Raw genomic sequence first — 20,874 nt, forward strand, 5'->3', positions numbered from 1 at the left:
GTTTTCTAGTGTTTTATGGGAGATAAGAGTCTCACGGACTTTCCTGCTTGGGCTGGCTTTGAACCGTGATCCTCAGATTTCAGCCTCCTGAGTAGCTAGGATTACAGGCATGAGCCATTGACACCCGGCTTTGCTTCTTATTCTTGAGAACTCACTTTAAAAATTCTTTTAAGTTGGTTGGTTACAATCCCTTTCTTTGGTTTATATTCATTTATTAAATATATTACACATACTTTATATTCAGTGTTTGATAATTCCAAGGTCCATGAGCCTTACCTGTCTTGATCTTGATTCTGTTGTTTTTCACTCTGGGTGGATTTCCTTACACTTGTGCTGTTTATTTATTTATTTATTGCAATATGAGCCACTCCTTTTCTTGGTAACTTACAGGAATTCTTTGAGGCTAGACTGAAGTTACGTTCTTTCAAAGCACTTTTTTTTTTTTTAATTACTTTTTCCAGTTGCTGTGAAGTACGGGAAATTGCTACCACACTGGAACTAGTTGAAGCCCATCTTCCCTTGCTATGTTGTACCATGGAGGCCCTGTGAATTCAGATATCACACTCACATTATGTACTAACATTTTGCATATTTTTGAGAGATTTTCTTCTTCTGAGTGTTGCGTTCAGAAAAGAAACCTTCTTTTGTGTTTATGAGGTTTATTTCTTGCACATGGAAAAGTGTGGTAGTTTTTGCCATCCCTTATTAGACTCTGACTTTGAGTAGGCCCTCACTATACCTTGTTTTGGTTCAAGCATCTTCAGGCTTGGTACCCCCTGAGGGAAACATCTAGCTTTGGCAGATACTTTATCTGGATTCTGGGTTTTTCTCTGTTTTAGTGTTTGGTATATTTCTTTGTTTCAGTTCAGTGGTGGCTAACAACAGTTTAATGTTTTGGCAAGCTTTTAAGTTATTTCACTTGGAAGGGTTGCTGCAACATTTATATATATATATATATATATATATATATATAGTTGGATCTAGCAGTTCCATTATAGAGCTTTTTGTTTGTTTTCCCCCCACATGAAGGTCTTTCTGAGCCTTCTCATTCCCACATCTTTTCTATGTTATGCAGATGCTAATATGATTTTATGAGTGTGCAGCCATCCCAGTCATCTCTGGCCAGACGAACACAGCTCTCTGCATGAGGAGTACCACTGATCTTTCAGGCTTGGGCTTTTTCTAATCTGGGTCCTCTAAATTTATCTCAGACTTTTTTTCCCCCTCAAGTCAAGGCTCCATTCTTAGCCATGTTTGTTATGCTTCTTGGTATTCCTGCCATGATTGATTAGTTCTATATTAGTGCCATTTGCTACTTTTCTTTCATTGGTCTTTGGTCTCATTTTGTTGCTTTGTTGTCCAATCTGAACTCTTTGTTTTCTTGAAGGATGATTTGTAGTTTTCTTCCTAGAATGAAGGACAGTTACAAAGAAATGCCTTCTGTCCCTCAGCTTATTTCCTTCTGAGTTGGGCTTTACTTTCTAAAGAGCACACACCCCTATCCCCTCTTTCCACATTTATGTAATTGCCATTTTCTTCACCTTGATGCATCCTGAGGTGGCTCTATCCAGATGGTTGGGTGATTTCTCTGTCCCTGTTTGGTTGGAGGCAGGGCTCCTCTAAAGCTTTGCTCTGTGTTAAAATTTCTAGATCTGTTCTGAGAGTCTATTAAAAGTTCTCTTTGCCCAGTTGGAAGAAAGTAATTACATACTTAAAGCTTCAACTACTGAACTAATCTACACTGTACCCCTGAAGTAATTCTGATATATAGAGTCAAGCCTATTCTTTCTCCCAAGTTGCTCATTTCTCCCTAGTAACACAGTCACTGGTCAGAAGATAAGGAAACCCCTTGGTGGGGAATATTTTGTTTAGGTTATTACCTGCCATTAGTAAGAAAGTGGTATGCTAGAGATTTGACTTTTCTATGTCTTCCCTAATTGTCTTAACAACTATCTTGTGAAGATGAAGACAGCTTCTCATGTGACACCCTGTGGTTTTGTGCTAGGACACAAGACATACTCATGACTTGTAGAGCTGATCTTAGCTATAAGTACTTAGTCTTCACCAACATAGAAATGTAGAGATCCACAAACAAGGGTCCCATCCTAGCATGGTCACGTTTCATCAAGCCTACCTATGTTAAAAAAAATGACTCTTTTATTGTGAAAATACTGTACAGAGGGGTTACAATTACATGGGCAAAAAAATGACTTTCTTGAGCTAAGCTTCCATACAGTTCTTGACCACTGGGATTCTGTATCCAACGCTATTTTTGTCCTATATGTGGATATTAGAAAAGCTTAGTAATCACTCTTTCCCAGTCCATCTCATATTAAGCTACACAAAAAACTAGAACATAGAAAGTTCACTTCACAGGGCTGGGAAGGTGGCTCAGTGGTAGAGTGCTTGCCTTGCATGCATGAGGTCCTGGGTTCGATTCCTCAGCACCACATAAGCAAAAAAGAAAAAAGCTGGAAGTGGCGCTGTGGCTCAAGTGGTAGAGTGCTAGCCTTGAGCTGAAGAGCTGAGGCACAGCGCCCAGGCCCAGAGTTCAGGCCCCATGACCGGACCCAAAAAAAAAAAAAAGTTCACTTCACAGATGGTAATAAAGCTCAGTGCTATAGCTTTTTGTTTGTTTTGGAATTATTTATTCTCAGGTATTACCAAAAGCTAGTCAGTTAGCTAGGATATGCCTGTATGGGTCACAGCTTATTGAGAGTCAAGTTAGGCTTTGAGAAATGTTGGTTTAATTTGGCGTCAGTGGCTCATGCCTGTAATCCTAGCTACAGGAGGCTAAAATCTGAGATTCGTGGTTAAAAGCCAGCTCAGGCAGGAAAGTGTGTGAGTGTCTTATCAGCAATTAACCACCAAAAAACTGGAAGTGGTGCTGTGGCTCAAAATGGTAGTGTTCTAGCCTTGAGTGAAAAAGCTCAGAGACAGTACCCAGACCCTGAGTTCAGGCACCACAGTTGGAAAAAAATAAAAACAACCCCCCCCCCCCCCCAAACAAACCTGAAATAAAAAAACTGCTGATTGAAGCCTGATTACATACCTGTACTCCTTAAACTAGAGAAACTGAGACAAGGCATCACAAGTTCAAAAGTATCCTAACTACATAATAAGTTCTAGGCTAGCCTGGGCTACATAGGAAGACCTTTTCTAAAAAAGAAGTGTTGCTTGCCTGTAACCTTAGCATTGCAGAGGCAGAAGCAAGAACATCTTGAGTTTGAGGCCAACCTGGAGCTACATATTTCAAGTCTCTGTCTCAAGAAACAAAACAAAGGAATGTTGATTGAAACTCTGTTAGATATCAAATGCTAGGTTAAGTATAAGGAATATTGTCAGGAACAGATTGGCCTCTGACCTGCCTAAGTCTGTTATCAAGTTAGGAAATTAGGAAAAGACCTCTGTACCTTCTTGTTTCAGCTCTAGTAGAATTCAAGCAGTCCATTAGAAGGGCTGGACCTAGCTTTAGGAAAACTTCAGCTTCACTTAAAACATTAGGATTTTTCTTTCAGTTTTAAGTACGTAAGGAAACAAACTTCTAAGTAGGAACTTCCACTTTTTTTCTATCTTTCAAACTTACTAAAACTACAAGTTAGGGCTGGGAAGGTGGCTTAGCGGTAGAGTGCTGGCCTAGCATGCATGAAGCCCTGGCTTCCAATTCCTCAGTACCACATAAACAGAAAAAGCTGGAAATGGTGCTGTGGTTCAAATGGTAGAGTGCTAGCCTTGAGCACAGGGCTTGGGCATTGTCCTTGAGCCTCTCTGAGTTCAAGCTCCAGAACTGGCAATACAAACAAACAAACAAACAAACAAACAAAAAAGCCCTAGCAGTTAGTTCACTTTGGAAAGCCAGTGTCTCTGATCTTCTAATGTATTGCATAATTGACTAGAATGGTAACTTTACAATTGGACATTTTTCAGCACTATTGAGTTAAAATTTTTTTTGAGATAGGGGTCTTACTATGTTGTCTATGGTATACCCAACTTCCTGGTCTATGTGCTCTTCCTACCTCAGTGTTCCCAGTAGATGGTACTATAGGCATACATCTATGGTCATAGCCACCTTACCCAGTTCAGTCGTAGAAATCTGAATTAAAATGAAGGCTGGGGCTGGGAAGGTGGCTCAGTGGTAGAGTGCTTGCCTTGCATGCATGAGGCCTTGGGTTCGATTCCTCAGCACCACATAAGCAAAAAGAAAAAAGCCAGAAGTGGCGCTGTGGCTCAAGTGGTAGAGCGCTAGCCTTGAGCTAAATAGCTGAGGGACAGCGCCCAGGCCCAGAGTTCAGGCCCCACAACCAGACCCCCCCCCTAAAAAAAAAAATAAATAAAATGAAGGCTGGATGAGGTGGCTCATGCTTTAATTCTAGCAGCTTATAAGGTGGAGATCAGGAAATAAAAGTTCTAGGCCATCAACATTTTTGTAAGACTCCATCTTAACCAACAGAAAGATGAGTGTGGTAGTACTTGCCTATCATCACAGCTACTGCCTGAGCATTAATGTGAGACTTATTTGAAAAATAGGTATGGCTCAAGTGGTAGAGCACCTACCTGCCTAGCAAGCACAAAGCCCTGAATGTCCCCCCCCCCCCCAACCTCAAATAATTATAGTTAATAATCCTAGACTAGGGCTAGTGCCTAAGTGGTAAACCTGTACTTTAGTATGCATAGGCCTTGGGTTTGATGATCAACACTGGGGAGGAAATTGTAATTCTGGTATTTTGAGTGTTACAAAATGCCCTATCCTATCTGAAAAGAAATGATTCAATGAAGAAATATAAGTGGATTGTGATTGGGTTGTATGTGGGCAAATGTAGGTATTTGTAGACAGTGCCAAGCACCCACTCATTCTTATTTAGTAGTTATCATTCTGAACCAAAATTGGGCTTAGCAACAAAGTCAAGTTTTCTTCTGAGAGAGAAAGCAGAAGCTGCTCTGCTGCGTGTAGTCAACCTCCTAATCTGTTTCCTCATCAAAGATTGTCAAGGTCAAAGTGGCAGAACATGCTCAAATCTGCGTCTCTTCTTATTGTAGGTTACCTCTGGGGGAACAGAAAGCATCCTGATAGCCTGCAAAGCTTATCGGGACCTGGCCTTAGAGAAGGGGATCAAGACTCCAGAAATGTATGTAAATGCAGCTGTTTCCCTTTCTGATATTGTTCGTTTGGAGTACTGCTGTATGAAATAGCCCATGAATCTGTTTTTGTGCTGCTTCTCTTCCTTTGCCCTCCAGTCCTCTTTTCTCTGCCTTGTCCCTCTGCCTTACCCTTTCACATCTAGCAGAATTTTGAATGGATCCTTCAGTCAGTTACTATTACAGACCTTGCCTGACCCTTTACATATAGTGACTATACCACAATCATTTGGGATCCTCCTTCCAGAGGGGACCCACTTAGGAGCCACAACTTTAAATCCTGTGCTTTTATCTGGAGCCTAAGGAAAACTGTTCACTTACTTTACTTGAGTATACATTTCTTAAATGTCGTAGGTTACCTCAGGTGCTTCCTAGGGAATGCTGTCTGAGAACTGTTTCTGGGAGAAAATACTTTAATGCTGTTTTTGAGATTTACTCATGTTGCCACTGTTAGAAGGAAACTCAGTCATGAGAAACAGAGAAGCCACCATTTAAGAGGCCCAATTGTGAGTCTTTATTGGAAAGCCGGAGGACTGCTGGTGGACTCTTTTCTCAAAGACCAGCAGCCCAGAATGCAGCTAGCACTAAGCTTATATAGACCCAAACCACGCAAAGTGTGTGAAGTGTTATGTATGAGCAACGTGAACCAGATGAACCTAATAGAAAACTAAACCATCTAGGGAACTAACAGGGGAAATCAAGAGCTAATTATCTAGGGGAAACATAGACCCAGTCTCCTTACTTTACCACCTTTGTATGTTTATATTGTTTGGTTAATTTTTTTTTCATTAGATTGTTTCCTGTACATTGTACTTATCCTATACATTTTGGGCTAATCTTTTTTTTTTTGTTATTTCTTTTTCCACTCCTGCGGCTTGAACTCAGAGCCTTGGGCACTGTCCCTAAGTTTGTTTTGCTCAAGGCTAGCACTCTCACTTGAGCCACAGTGCCACTTCTGGCTTTTTCTGTTTATGTGGTACTAGGGAATCAAACCCAGGGCTTCATGAATGCAAGTCAAGCACTCTACCACTAAGCCACATTCCTAGCCCCTTGGGTTAATCTTTTTTACTGCCAGTCTCAGTCACTAAGGTAGTTCATGATCTCAAAAATATATATGGCTCATATTTACCTTACGAGAACATACCAGGCTGCCATTTGCATCCTAGGTAAGTTTTTGATGTTTGGTATTCATTCATGATAGAGTGATTTCTCCCTTTAAGAGAATAGAGTAATTGTAGAGTGGAGTAACTGAGGGAGGTCAGAAAGCAAATATGTACCTGTGACTGTTTCTCTTTCAACACTGTTTACAATTCTAATTTGAACATGTAGGAAAATGGGGATTTCAGTTTTGTGTAGGGTTGTGGTCTTTGACTTGGAAGGATCCACTGGCCTGATTGTGCTTGACTTCTGCTCTCCCATCCCTATCAAGCAACTTCACAGGTCTGCTAGAGCATGGGTCACGAAGCTTGCTTCTTATTGAAGTACACTGGCAGCTAACCCTTCACCGTGATCTGAACCTGCTGGTCCTGGACTTTGTCCTGTCAGTCTCAATTCATACCTTGGATCCTCTCCATCTAGAATTACTTTTTAAGTTCTCTCTTGTTTCCAACAACTTCCTAAATAGCAAGAGAAGGTTTCTATGAAAACTTAGTTAACCTCTTTTTCTTTATACTTAGAAAACAATATATAAACGATATATGTTTGAGGGAAAATAATCAGAACTTTCCTCCTAGTGATTTTGATTAGCTAATGTGTCCTCACTTGAATCCTGTTTTGTCTGTGTTTCATTATTCTCCTCTCATCATCTAGTGTGGCTCCCCAAAGTGCCCATGCTGCATTTGACAAAGCAGCCTGTTACTTTGGGATGAAGATTGTACGGGTTCCACTGAACAAGATGATGGAGGTGGATATACGAGTGAGTCCTTTGCTATACTGACTGCCTCTCTGGTTGCAAACAGCCTCCCCCCACCCCCCAAAAAAGTATGTAACAGCTGGAGCAGTAAAAAAGTTGTCAGTGGCTGTGCTGATGAGTGCACTTCTTTAGATTTTATAAAATGCAAATGGATGAACTTGTCCCAGGACTCATTGTCATCTTAATAGTAATTGTTTTTATGCCTCATACTTTAGAAAAGCACTTTTTAGAATACCATCAGAACCATATTTGCTGAAGCTATTATGTTAGTGCAGTGCATAAATGAGAGTGAGTCCTTACTGGGTTAGAGTTTGTTAGTAGCTTGTGGGGCGGGGACTTAACATTTGGATTTTTGGATCTTAGCTCCACAGTGTTGCATTGTGCTCCCAGCCAGTTTTCCCTCATGCTCCTATGCACAATGTCTGTGTCCTGACCTCCTGCCCTACAGCGGGAGGTGTCTTCCAGGTATGTGATGGACAGGCCACTAGCAGCTACTAGTGGACCAGACTGTGTCAGTGACCCACATTTCCTCTTGTGGCAGAAAAGAGAACATCTCTGACGTGGACTCTCACTTTCCCTTCAATTTTAAATCCCTAGGCGATGAGAAGAGCCATCTCCAGGAACACTGCTATGCTCGTCTGCTCCACCCCACAGTTTCCTCATGGTGTGATAGACCCTGTCTGCGAAGTGGCCAAGGTGATGAGAGAGCTAGGCTGCAACAGACTGAAATTTTAAAATAGAATCGAATGGCACAGCAGTTGGCAAATAGTAGTAGTTTTTGTTTGTTTGGCAGTTCTGGGGTTTGAACTCTCCAGGTTTCACACCTGCTAGGCTCTACCACTTTAGCCACATAGGCAGCCCTTAGAGGCAGTTTGATTTTAGATTTGACCACAGAATAGTTAGAGTAAGCCCTGTAGCTCTGTTTGGAGCTTCTGAAGTTACTGGCATCTGCTTGGGGCAGGCCTGCTTGTGAAAGAGAATTCTGGAGTGTGTTCACTTTTATATTCTCATCAGGAAGAATCCGCATATATGCCCACCAGCATTCCACACGCTTCATCTTAAGTAGCAAAGGAGGACTTTCCCCAAGTCACAGCTCTATTCATTTCCTGCTTAGTGGTGCTGGGAGCTTGAGATGGCACATGTTTAACTATAAAGTAGATGTCACATTCCAATTGGGTTGTTTTGAAGGCTAAATACTACTGAAAGATAAACTTGTTTAGGAATGTCAGATGTCAGAAATAAGTTCTTACATGGGGTGGGGTGGGGGGGAGAGAACATGCAGAATAGCCTTGTGTTTATAGCATACCTGTGCAACCCATGTTCTGCAAAAGTTATATTCTCTTACCTTTGTTTTTTGGAACTAGCTGGCTGTCAAATACAAAATACCCCTTCACGTGGATGCTTGTCTGGGGGGCTTCCTCATTGTCTTTATGGAGAAAGCAGGATACCCACTGGACAAACCATTTGACTTCCGGGTGAAAGGTGTGACCAGCATTTCAGCTGATACCCATAAGGTGAGCTAAGGAGGAGATAAAATTAAATGCTTGTGGGTGTTTATTTTGATTATTAACCACAAAATAAATTGACAAGTATAAAATTAAATCAGGGTCTTAGTTTATAGTAGGCAAGGCATTCAGATAACAGGATATAGGTGATATAGGTCCTTTTCCTTGGGAAGAGGACCCCCATACACTTAGAATGGTTGGCTTACAAAGTTTGAAATGCCTGTGTTCACAACCCTTGATGTTGTGAGGTGAAGTTTGGGTCATTTGGCAATTCTTGCAAATATTCAGAGATGGAAAAAGTGTCAGTGGGCTCAGACTATGTACCTGGTTCAGATTATATTTTCATAACTGTTCTGAACTAGAACATAGTGAAGATTGCTCTTCAAAATCTGAAGTTATTTACAATAAACTTGTAAACAGAATCTGTCCTTCCCAATCAGCTTTAGTGCCCTTTTCCTTAACCATCTAGTTCTGTATGGGTCTGGGAGCAGATTAGCTCCATGTTGTTAGCTCAGCAAGAGTTACCTAGGAGTCCACATTTGCTACACAGTGTTGATTTCTGGGTCAACTCTAGATTCTAGTACCATTTTGTTCTTAAAAGAAAGTGCAGGGGCTGGGAAGGTGGCTCAGTGGTAGAGTGCTTGCCTTGCATGCATGAAGCCCTAGGTTTGATTACTGAGTACCACGTAAGAAGAAAAAGATGGAAGTGGCACTGTGGCTCAAGTGATAGAGTGCTAGCCTTGAGCTCAAGAGCTAAGGGACAGCATCCAGGCCCACAGTTCAGGCACCACTACTCTTTCCTCACACACACACACACACACACACACACACACACACACACACACACACACACACACACACACATACACACACACACGCACTCACGCACGCACGCGTGTGCACACACACACACACACAGAGCAATATTAAGCCAAAAAAGATGGGATGTAAGCCAGATTATGATTTTAGTTGTTCCATGTGATTTGGTTCCCATTCCTCTTGGCTTGCAGTAGAAATCTGTCCTTATTTCTACCCTAACCCATCACCTCAGAGAAAGATTTTAAACAAGGAGAGCCACACACTGGGCAGAATTCCATTCACTGCACAGACTGCTCTTCCCTGACATCAGATTCCCAGCCCCAACACAGAGGGTCTGAGCTTTGTTCCTCAGTTTCCTTCTCCCCCTCAACACTGTAGTTTGAACTTTTCGCTGAGTGGGAAGCATCTTGGAGACTCTGTCATATTTGGGTATGTGTATGTGTGTACATGTGTGCACACATGAAGGGAGGGTGACTGGGTCTTCCAGGCAGAGCTACGTTCTCACCCATGTACTTCTCCCCTCAGTATGGCTATGCCCCCAAAGGCTCATCAGTGCTGTTGTACAGTGACAAGAAGTATAGGAGCTACCAGTTCTTCGTTGGCACAGATTGGCAGGGTGGCATCTACGCTTCCCCAACCATTGCAGGCTCTCGACCTGGTGGCATTGTTGCAGCCTGTTGGGCTGCCTTGATGTACTTCGGTGAGAACGGCTATGTTGAAGCTACCAAACAGATCATCAAAACCACTCGCTTCCTCAAGTCAGAGTATGTGTGGAGAACGGGATCCTGTCTTGTCTCTTGCTTTTTCTGCTAGTCAGTTCAGGGTGTGTGCTTAACTGTGCATCCAGCCCTAGTCTATTGATCACCTTCTGAAGGACCAGGGCTGAGGGCAGCAGTGCAGGAGTGAGTGCTGGGGGGAGGAGAGGGGCTTTTTTTCTCTGCTATAACTTGGGAGGGATGTAGAGATATGTGAGCCAGTGGTTCTGATTCATTAGGTCTTGATGAGTTTTGGCCATGGGTTCTAAGGTTCTGTGTGTGACTGTGATCTCTAAGTTCCACTGATCCCAGCCTGTCTCTCTTTAGTGTAGAAGATGAGAAGGTTAAGCCCCAGAAGGTCAGATTGTGTTACAGGGAAGACTAGGTGATTAAAAGATATGGTCAGAGGAATCTGTGTGGCTGAATTTCCTTTATGTTTGTTTTCAGGCTAGAAAATATCAAAGGCATCTTTGTTTTCGGGAATCCCCAACTGTCAGTCATTGCACTGGGCTCCCGGGACTTTGATATCTACCGACTGTCTAACTTGATGACTGCTAAGGGGTGGAACCTGAACCAGTTGCAGTTCCCCCCCAGGTATGCATGAGTAAGACTCTTGTCCTCCCCATTTGCTCCCCATCATTTGGCGATTTGAGGAGTGAGAAGATCCGACACACACAGTTCAGCTGCTCGGCTCTAGCACTTCAGTAGCACTTCTATGAGCAGCAATATGATGTGTAGGATTGCCGTCATGCCACCTGGTGTTATTAGACATAAGGAACAAGAAAGACCCTAGCCTTAGGCTGGTAGAATGGGGTGCTAGCATCTTGAGGCAAGTAGTTGGTCATGTGGGCTTCCCTCTCTCCTCAACCTCATACTCTCATTCTTCATGTACACAGTCATGAAGTTGTGCATGTAAGATACATGCTACCTGAGCAATGTTTTGCTAAAATTCTGTTGGAGGTGTCTGATCACTCAGACATGCTTCTGTGTTTTTCACTATGCTTTTCTAACCTAATCTTCCATGATGCCATGAAATCCTCCCCTCAGACCAAACAGGTCTGTCCTGTGTCCTTTATGTACAGCTTACTCTTCAAAGGTTGCTGCCATTACCAGCTCCATTTAGACTCTTTTTCTCTTCACAATTTTCTACACCCTTTCATCCCTCCAGGGATTTACAGTTTCTTCATTCAGTTCTTTGAGACCCCAGCCATATGGTCCTTTTCCTACGAAAGCAGGTCCTCAAAAGTAAAAGTGTCTCATAAAGCCAGGTGCTAGTGGCTCATGCCTATAATTCTAGCTGAGATCTGAGGATCATGGTTTGAAGTGGCGCTGTAGCTCAAGTGGTAGCACGCTCACCTTGAGCTGAAGAGCTGAGGGACAGCGCCCAGGCCCAGAGTTCAAGCCCCACGACCGACCAAAAAAAAAAAAAGATGTAATGGCTGAGGATCATGGTTTGAAGTTAGTCCAGGCAGATAAGCCCCAGTACTTGCACTAAAAAAAAGTCTCAGAGGTCATGGCTGAAGGAATCATGCTTGACAGTTGGGGCAGGCAGAACAGAGGATATTTCTTGACTATGCTGAGAAACCCTCAACCACTCAGACTTGACAACCAAAGTATTTGAGAACATCGATGGCCAGGATAGGGAACAATAGAAATAATGTGAAGAGGCAGCCAGCAAACTCCCATTTCCAGGTCTGCTTGCTTTTAGAATGATGTCTCTGTTTCTTCCCCTGCAGCATTCATTTCTGCATCACGTTAGTGCATACCCAGAAACGAGTAGCAATCCAGTTCCTAAAAGACATCCGGGAATCTGTCACTCAAATCATGAAGAACCCTAAAGCCAAGACCACAGGAATGGTAAGAACTCCTGGAGAAATTTCCCATAGAAATTGGGTTCTGGCATAGAAGTTAATTGTTGTTGATAATATTGGCTTTCCCAGGGTTGTCTGTCATCTAAGATGAGGTGTACCTTGTTAATTAGAAATGGTTTTACAAAAGCAGAAGCTGATTTTGTCAATTTGCAAAGAATTTTCATACAGGAAAGTCAATAAGCATTTTTTCTCAGATATATATATATATATATATATATACACACACACACACATACATACACACATACACATACATATATATACAGAGACATACACATACTCACATACATATATGTATATATGTAGCAGGAGGTGGTTTTGTCCATTTATTTGCAAAGAAAATTTTGACACAGGAAAGGCAGTAAGGAGTTTTTCTCTAGATTTACACACACACACACACACACACACACACACACAGAGTAAATCCCATAGAATAGTGCTTTTATCTAGGAAGTACCTGTAAAAATCATGCTAGCTGTTTTTTGATGAAAGGATGCAGGAAATGGGCAGGACAGGGGTTGTGGTTTACAGGTGTGAAGCTAACACTGGTGGGAGAAGGGGTCCTATCCACAGCATCCTCACTAATGACTCATTTTGTTTGGATTCACAGGGTGCCATCTATGGGATGGCCCAGGCAGTTGTTGACAGGAAGTTGGTGGCAGAACTCTCCTCAATCTACTTGGATAGCCTGTACAGTACGGACACTATAACTCAGAGCAACCAGATGAATGGCTCTCCAAAACCACGCTGAGCTTGGGCCCTTTTTGGTCCCAAGGGGCTTATGGTCTTCAGAAGGTTCTTGGGATATGCAACAGGCCACACACAACTTTGACATCTGGTCCTGCTCCACAGGGCACGAGATTGATCATGTAACAGTTTCAGCCTCAGGATTTGGGTTCCTCTTTTGTTAACTTTGTGGGTTTTCAATTGGAAGACCCAGAAGGATTCTTCATAGTATAATGAATTTGCCCTTGTTATATAAACATTGCCCTAGGAATTATTTGAGCCATTTCTTTTTCTAACTTCTCTAGCTTTCATCTCTATTTAATGGCCATTCTGACTCGTCCTGATCCCTTGGGAAAGCCAGGAGATAGCATATGGGGATCTTTGCTACCTCAGGCAGATGGTTTGGTGGCCAGATGGGAGGCATTTTTGTAACTATTGTTTCTCCAGGTGGGTATTAAATGTGTCCTGAGAAGGAGGCCATTTTAGCCCTCTGTTTATGAGTAAGTCGGTTGTCTCTTAGAATCTCTTTCATTGCCACTTGTTTCATTTTTCCAGGACCCAGGTTGGCTAAGTGGTTGGTGCCTGTGGTGCAGGATGAGCAACTGAGCACATGGCTCCGTCTCCCATGGCATGGCTGGGAGTACTTCAGGCCCTGCTTCACCTTGGTTGCCACCATCTTTGTAGATGCTTGTTGGCAGATATGCCCATTGCTTTGTTGTTCTTGTTGTGGAATGGGAAAGGAATGTGGTTTCCAGAGAATTAAGGATTTGCTGGATGAGTAGTGGCAGTGGTCATGCACAGCTGGGTCCTCTCCTGGATGGTGGTGAGAGAGTCAGAGTCTTTGCTGTGCCTTCCTGAATAACAGCATAGCTGAGCTCCCAGGCTCATGTGTGTGGGTGGTGGGCCTCCCTCTCCTATTGCCTTAAGCCATCATGTAATGAGAGTATGTTTGCTTGCAGGACAGGCTTGAAGCATCTCCATAAGTTGCCTTGACTTATCTTAGGTGAAAGTGAGGAGGGTATAGGAGAGATTTTTTTTCTCCCCAATAGTGTACTCTTCCTGCCTTTACCCTTTATTCAGCTTCCAGAGGTACTATGACAATTACCTCAGGTACGGTTCCTTTTTCTGCCCTGGCTGATGGAGCACTGTGGAATGGGATAACCTTTTTGGGCTACAAGAATATGGTGGCAGACAGCTGTAGGAGGACCTGGCCATCCCACAGCCTGGGATTGATTTGTAAGACAGTTGCTCAGGATGGTACAGGACAGGCCCAAACCCTTGGGTCCACTTCCTACTCTTTCTGTTTTGGGGGCCTTGATCTAAGTAGAGTCACTATCCTGTTCTCATGACATCATACTATGTGCCTTTTTCCTCAGCAGTGAGCTGTTTCTGACCCATAGGGGATGGGCCAGTCTTGAGGCTTCTGTTTGGGTAGAAGAGAACTTAGGGCTAGTCAGGAGGAACTTTGCTGAGTTCCCTTCCCCTTCCCAGGGCTCCTGAATGCTCATCCTCTCCTGGCTTCTGTTTTCTAGGAGTGCTCACTAGGAATGCAGGCAAGGGGAGTTCCACACCAGTCTTTCCTTCTGGCACATCTGTTAGAAGCAGTCTTTCTTTAGCATTGCACTTCTCACCAGGAACTGTGACTAGCTGACCATGGCTTTGTATGGTGTGTGTGTGTGTGTGTGTGTGTGTGTGTGTGTGTGTGTGTGTGTGTGTGTGTGTGTGTGTGTGTGTGTGTGTGTGTGTGTGTGCGCGCGCGCGTGTGCGTGTGCGTGCTTATCTCCTGTTTGCCTTACGGTACACTGTAGGGTTCAGGAGTGGTGGCTGTTCTTGTGTACAGGTGTCAGGGAGTAGCTGAAATCTGTAGCTACATGCTTCCTTGAAGGAGGGAGCCTCAAGAGAGTAGCTGTGGTCAGAGCTGTGTGGCAGCTGTCTCCAGTCTCTAGTGCATCATGTTGGAGGAGGCCCAGGGACCCAGAGCCACCCCACAAGGCACCGCTGTGGCTTATCAGCAGCTAACCTAGAGAGTTACGGATCCTTCAGATTCCCTGGGACCAGACCTGAGCCACTTGCTTCCTTTATGCTGTCACAGCATTGGTGTGGGTGGGGGGGTTAGGGAGCGGTAGGGGCATGAGGGTATTTTTCAAAGGGACCTACCATAGCCACTTTTAATTGTGATTCAGAGCCTTAGTTTGACTTAACACTTTTATGAGCTCTTCATTTTGTATATGTGATTTTATGTGTGCACATAAACCTAGTCTGTGGCAGAAGTGAGTAGAGTAACTTTGTGATATCATGTTAGGAGAAGTCACATTGGCTTCTGCAAAGTCTGTAAAAGGTTATACTGTCTTTTTATTGCATTAGAAGGAAGTAGTTCCTGCGGGATGGCTCATTGGTGGAGTGGTTGCCTGGCATGTGCCAGACCCTGCGTACCATCCCCAGACAGAACAGAAAAGCGAAATAGTAGTCCTGTGAATGTACTACCATGTCACTTTTAATATTACCAGTTTTATACTTGGAAAATGGTACTTGCCTCTTTTTAATCTGTTTTGTCTTCTCTAACCTCTTCCCTATGCCCATTTCTAATTACGGCAATAATTTCTTAAGAAGCAATTAAATAATTAAATGTCCCAAATTGTAACCACTGCAGATGGTGCATTTCTTTAATTTTTTTGATTTAAATTTTATTGTCGAGGTGATGTACATAGGGGTTTTGGTTACATAAGTAAGGTAGTGAGTACATTTCTTGTTGAACTTGTTACCCCCTCAGTTTTCTCCCACTTTCCTTCCCCAATTGACCCTCCCCCCAAGTTATAAAGATCATTTCCAACATGGTGTCTTGTGAGTATCACTGTTGCATTGGTTCCCTTTATCTCACCATTTTTTTTGTTCCCCTTTCCTTCCCTAATTCAGATACAAATTTATACAATACTTAGTGTACCAAAATCAAATGCAGTGAGAACAGAGGATAAACCATAGAGGGGGAAACACAAAAGAAAAATGAAATCACCTAGTACATTGAGAACAACAAAAGAAAAACCTCTTGGAACCATATCTTGGAGTTTGTTTCACTTAGCATCATCTTATATGGTCATATGTACATAGCTTTTGAGCTTTTCTGCTTATCTGATAAGATTATCCTAGACATATACTAATTATTGCCAATAAGGGAAACCATGGGGCCTATGTTTCTTTGGGTCTGGCTTACTTCAGTTAATATGATTTTTTTCCAAGTCCTTCCATTTCCTTACAAATGGGACAATGTTGGGCTGGAAAGGTGGCTCAGTGGTAGAGCGCTTGCCTTGCATGCCTGAGGCCCTGGGTTCGATTCCCCAGCACCACATAAGCAAAAAGAAAAAAAGCCAGAAGTGGCGCTGTGGCTCAAGTGGTAGAGCACTAGCCTTGAGCTGAAGAGCTGAGGGACAGGGCCCAGGCCCAGAGTTCAGGCCCCACGACTGGACCCAAAAAAAAAAAAAACAACAAAAACAAATGGGGCAATGTCATTCTTTGTAATCTAAGCATAGAATTCCATTGTGTATATGTACCACATTTTCTTGATCCACTCATCTACTGCAGGACATCTTAGCTATGGTGAATAATGCTGTGATAAACATAGTTGTGCTGGTAGCTAATTTAGTATAGCCTTGTTTGTGGTCATTTGTGTAAATGCCCAGAAGTAGGATTGCTGGGTCTGGCACAAGAACAGACCTGAGGACCAATGGAATTGAAGACTCAGAAATTAACCTGCAGACCTATGGCCACCTAGTCTTTGATAAGGGAGCCAAAATAAAATAGGATGGAAGAAAGCCTCTTCAGTAAATGGTGCTGGCAAAATTAGCTAAACACTTGTAGAACATTAAAGTTCGATCCTTATATATCACCCTGCACCAGAATCAACTCCAAATGGATCAAAGACCTCAGTCAAAGCAGACACCCTAAAAACATTACAGGAAGGAATAGGAGAAACTCTAGGGCTCTTTGGCACAGGCTGAAATTTTCTTTAAAATAAAGACCCAGAAACACAACAAATCAAAGAAAGGTTGAACAAATGGGATTGCATGAAATTGCAGAGCTTCTGCATGGCAAAAGTCATAACTAGCAAGATCAATAGCCCACAGATTGGGAGGAGATCTTCACTAGCCATACAACGGACAAGGGCCTCATATCCAAAATATATTTAGAACTCAAAACATTAAATCCCCCAACAACAAATCTTCAAAGAAAACTGCCTTGTGGGGCGCTTGTGGTTCATACCTGTAATCCTACCTACTCAGGAGGCTGAATTCTGAGGATAGCGGTTCAAAGCCAGCCTGGGTAGTAAAGTCCAATAAACCACCAGAAAACTGGAAGTGGCACTGTGGCTCAAGTGGAAGAGCACTTGCCTTGAGCTGAAGAGCTGAGGGACAGTGTCCAGGCCCAGAGTTCAATCCCCACGACACTACTACCACCACCAAAACAAAATTTTTTTTTAATTTTATTTTATTTGTGAACATACTGTACAGAGGGGTTACAATTACATGGGCAGGATAATGCGTATATTTCTTACCAAGCATTGCAGCCTCCTCCTTTGGTTTACCCTTCACATCACTTCCCAGCCTCCCCCCTCCCCCCCAATCCCAATCCTTCTCCTCCCCCCCTTCCCCCCCCCCCCCCACCGACGTTGTAAAGCTAGTTTTGGACATGACAACTTGTACTTCTCATTGTTGCAACAGGTCCACCTGTATCCTTAAACAACTGGTTTTTCCCCATCTCCTCCACAAGTTATACTGACATCAAATATAGTGAAAGCAGGGGTTAAACTGTGGGGGAGGGACATACAAAGCAACAAAGAGATAATCTTATAAATGCATTAGAAACACATACATGAAAGAAAAAAAACATTAAAATACATATCTAAGGGTTCATTTTCCTGACATCACATTATCTGACCTTTTCCGCTTGACTCATACATCTACTAGATATATTGCAAATAAGGGAAACCATGGGACCTATGTTTCTCTGGGCCTGGCTTACTTCACTTAATATTTTTTCCAAGCCTTTCCATTTCCTAACAAATGGGGCAATGTCATTCTTTCTGATGGAGGCATAGAATTCCATTGTGTATATATACCACATTTTCTTGATCCATTCATCTACTGAGGGGCATCTGGGTTGGTTCCATATCTTAGCTATGGTAAGTAATGCTGCAATAAACGTTGTGCTGGTAGCTTTAGTGTGGCCTTGTTTGTGGTCATTTGGGTAAATGCCCAAAAGTGGGATTGCTGGGTCATAGGGGAGTTCTATGTGAAGTCTTTTGAGGAACCTCCATACTGCTTTCCAAAGTGGTTGAACAAGTTTACATTCCCACCAACAATGAAGTAAGGTTCCTTTCTGTCCACATCCCCTCCAGCATCTGTTGTTGTTAGAGTTCTTGATTTTTGCCGTTCTAACTGGGGTGAGGTGATATCTCAATGTTGTTTTGATTTGCATTTCTTTTATGGCTAGGGATGTTAAACATTTCTTCATGTGTCTATTGGCCATCCTTCTTTCTTCTTCAGAGAAGTTTCTCTTTAAGTCTTTCGCCCACTTATTTATTGGGCAGTTGTTTCTTTGAGGATTGGTTGTTGGGGGGTTTAATTTTTTGAGTTCCAAGTATATTTTAGATATGAGACCCTTGTCCGTTGTATGGCTAGTAAAGATCTTCTCCCAATCCGTGGGCTTTCTATTGATCTTGCTAGCTATGTCATTTGCCCTGCAGAAGCTCTGCAACTTTATGCAATCCCATTTGTCCAACCTTTTGATTTGCAAAACAAAATTCTTATTAATAAGTGGGCTAAAGACAAAGACTTCTCTGAAGAGGAAATAAGAATGTCCAATAGACACATGAAGAAATGTTCAACATCTCTGGCTATAAAAGAAATGCAAATCAAAACAACTTGAGATTCTACCTCACCCCAGTTAGAATGGTTATAATCAAGCAATCTAGTAACATGCTGGAGGGGATGTGGCCAAAAGGGAACCTTACTACACTGTTGGTGGGAGTGTAAACTTGGAAAGTAGCATGGAGGTTCCTCAAAAGGATGGTGTATTTCTTTGTTTTCTTATGTGTTGGGCACACATGAGATCGCAAACTGGTGGCTTTTGGATGGACTGCTGGCATGAGATCTCCCCCTACTGGCGAAATTGTGTGTGCCCCTGAAACTACCACTAAGACAGCAGTAACCCATGCTTTAATAGGGAGCTAATTATTCTTTCTCTATACCAGGAGTGAGAACAGACCTATTTGTGGAAGTCCAGATCAGCAGGCTGTCATGTAGGTAGTGGTTTTTGTTCTGGCTCTCAGAGTGTTCCAACTGCCAGAATGAAGGCAAGGAATGCTGTCTTTGCTGTAGTTATCACCAAATAGCCTGCTTCCCTGAGCACCTGCACAGCCTGAGAGGCTGGGGTGTGCTTGCATCAGGAGGGGCCTACCTCACACAGTGATGAGGATACTGGTGGCTTCCCTAGCAGCTGTGCACTTCTTTGCCTTCTCTGGGATTCGGCTAGATGCAATAGTGACAGGAGCAATGACCTAGTGTGACAGCCACAGCAATCAGGCTTTCTCAGCCTTTTCCTGACTTGGAATTTTAATGCCCTTCCTTGTTTTCACTTGTGTGTTTGTCCTTGTCATAAATCCTCCCTTATAAATGTCAGCTATTCAGATTAGCTTTTTTTTTTTTTTTTTTTGGTTCCGTTCGTGGGCCTGAACTCTGGGCCTGGGCACTGTCCCTCAGCTCTTCAGCTCAAGGCTAGCACTCTACCACTTGAGCCACACTGCCACTTCCGGCTTTTTTCTTTTTGCTTATGTGGTACTGAGGAATCAAACCCAGGGCCTCAGGCATGCAAGGCAAGCGCTCTACCACGAGCCATCTTCCCAGCCCTCAGATTAGCTTTTGAATAAAATTGTTTCCAAAGAGCTGCCTGTATCTTTTTGTTGTTAGTTGAGGGTATTGTTTTGAGGAAGTTATGTGACAGCAGAGCCCATAACTCCATGGTGGCTGTCCTTAACTCTCAAGTCAGCTCATCAGGACACACTTAGAAACCTTGTCAGAAATGGCACAGAGGAGGCAATGTCCAAGTTGTGATGTCTGTTAAGCTTTGCAATGGAGTTGCCTGTGGGGTATTGCTGATTGGATTAGCAGATGCCTAGGAGGGGTCCAGCTAACCCGTTTGACAATAGGTTGCTTCCATTTGGACTCAGGCCAACCCGGTTGTGATATTCATTGCTAGATACCTGCCCACACAGTGCCCAAGCAGCGGGCCACATCTTGTGTCATTAGTGAGGACTGCTGGGAGAAGACTGCCTGCCTGACACAAGTGACGTGGTGCTTGTGTGCTGTGCACGTGTGTGAGAGACCGCACTAAACACCCTTCTCCCATCCTGGTACATCCTAGGTATATTCTGCTCCCGGCTGGGGGCCTGACCTTGATAACAGTGTCTAGCTGCTTGGGTGGTAGATGGCCTGTGTCGTGGACTGTGATGTCTTCTCTCTATAGAGACTTCCACTGACAATCTGAGAACAGGGAGCCACGTGGATTAGAAATCGCCCCTTCTGACACTAGAGCCAGTGCATCAGTCAGAGTTCTCCAGGGAAGCAACCAACTTACACAGAAGGAAGGAGACTTCCAAAGGAATGAACTCCTATGTCTATAGAGGCTGGAGCCCTGGAAGAGCTGACTTGTCAGTCCAAAGGCCTGCAGCAAGTCTGGATGTTCCTGTTTGAGTCTAGGAGCAAAGATGAATGACCCAGCTCAAGGTAGACAGCAGTTCTCTGCTATTTGAAGGAAGATTAGTCCTTTTGCTCTACCAAGGGCTTCAACTGACTGAGACCCGTACCCATATTAGGGAAAGTGGTATGCCTTACTAGGGACTGATTCAAACGTGGGCCTCATCTAGAAATACCCTCGCACATAGAACCCAGAATCATGTTTGGGATTTCCATGCTGACAGTAAAATTCAGCCATTAAAGTAGGAAGAAAATATGACCCTGGCTGCCTTCCTTTCTACACATAGATCCCTATGGACTTTCCCTGTGCTTCCATGCCTCCTGGCTGTGTCTCAGGAACCCTGGGGTCTCAGATGCACTCTTGTCACCATTACTTTCTTATGTCTTGTTGGTTCATTTTTTTCT

The 20,874-nt window shown here is 43.3% G+C and overlaps 1 protein-coding gene across 3 annotated transcripts in view; it reads left to right on the plus strand.

Moving 5' to 3' along the window:
• The window catches only part of Sgpl1 (sphingosine-1-phosphate lyase 1), a 45,274-nt gene extending 29,909 nt beyond the window's left edge, over positions 1-15,365 (plus strand). For all 3 annotated transcript variants that reach the window (XM_042696388.1, XM_042696389.1, XM_042696390.1), the window contains exons 8-15: positions 5,038-5,126; positions 6,946-7,051; positions 7,646-7,744; positions 8,413-8,562; positions 9,898-10,136; positions 10,575-10,721; positions 11,864-11,984; positions 12,609-15,365. In XM_042696388.1, the coding sequence (XP_042552322.1) occupies positions 5,038-5,126; positions 6,946-7,051; positions 7,646-7,744; positions 8,413-8,562; positions 9,898-10,136; positions 10,575-10,721; positions 11,864-11,984; positions 12,609-12,749 (1,092 nt within the window). In that variant the 3' untranslated portion in view covers positions 12,750-15,365. The remainder of the gene's footprint in view (positions 1-5,037; positions 5,127-6,945; positions 7,052-7,645; positions 7,745-8,412; positions 8,563-9,897; positions 10,137-10,574; positions 10,722-11,863; positions 11,985-12,608) is intronic.
• The last annotated feature ends 5,509 nt before the right edge of the window (positions 15,366-20,874 follow it).

The sequence above is a fragment of the Dipodomys spectabilis genome, unplaced genomic scaffold, assembly GCF_019054845.1.
Source record: "Dipodomys spectabilis isolate Male_0828 unplaced genomic scaffold, ASM1905484v1 ptg000207l, whole genome shotgun sequence".
NCBI classification, from domain to species: Eukaryota; Metazoa; Chordata; class Mammalia; order Rodentia; family Heteromyidae; genus Dipodomys; species Dipodomys spectabilis.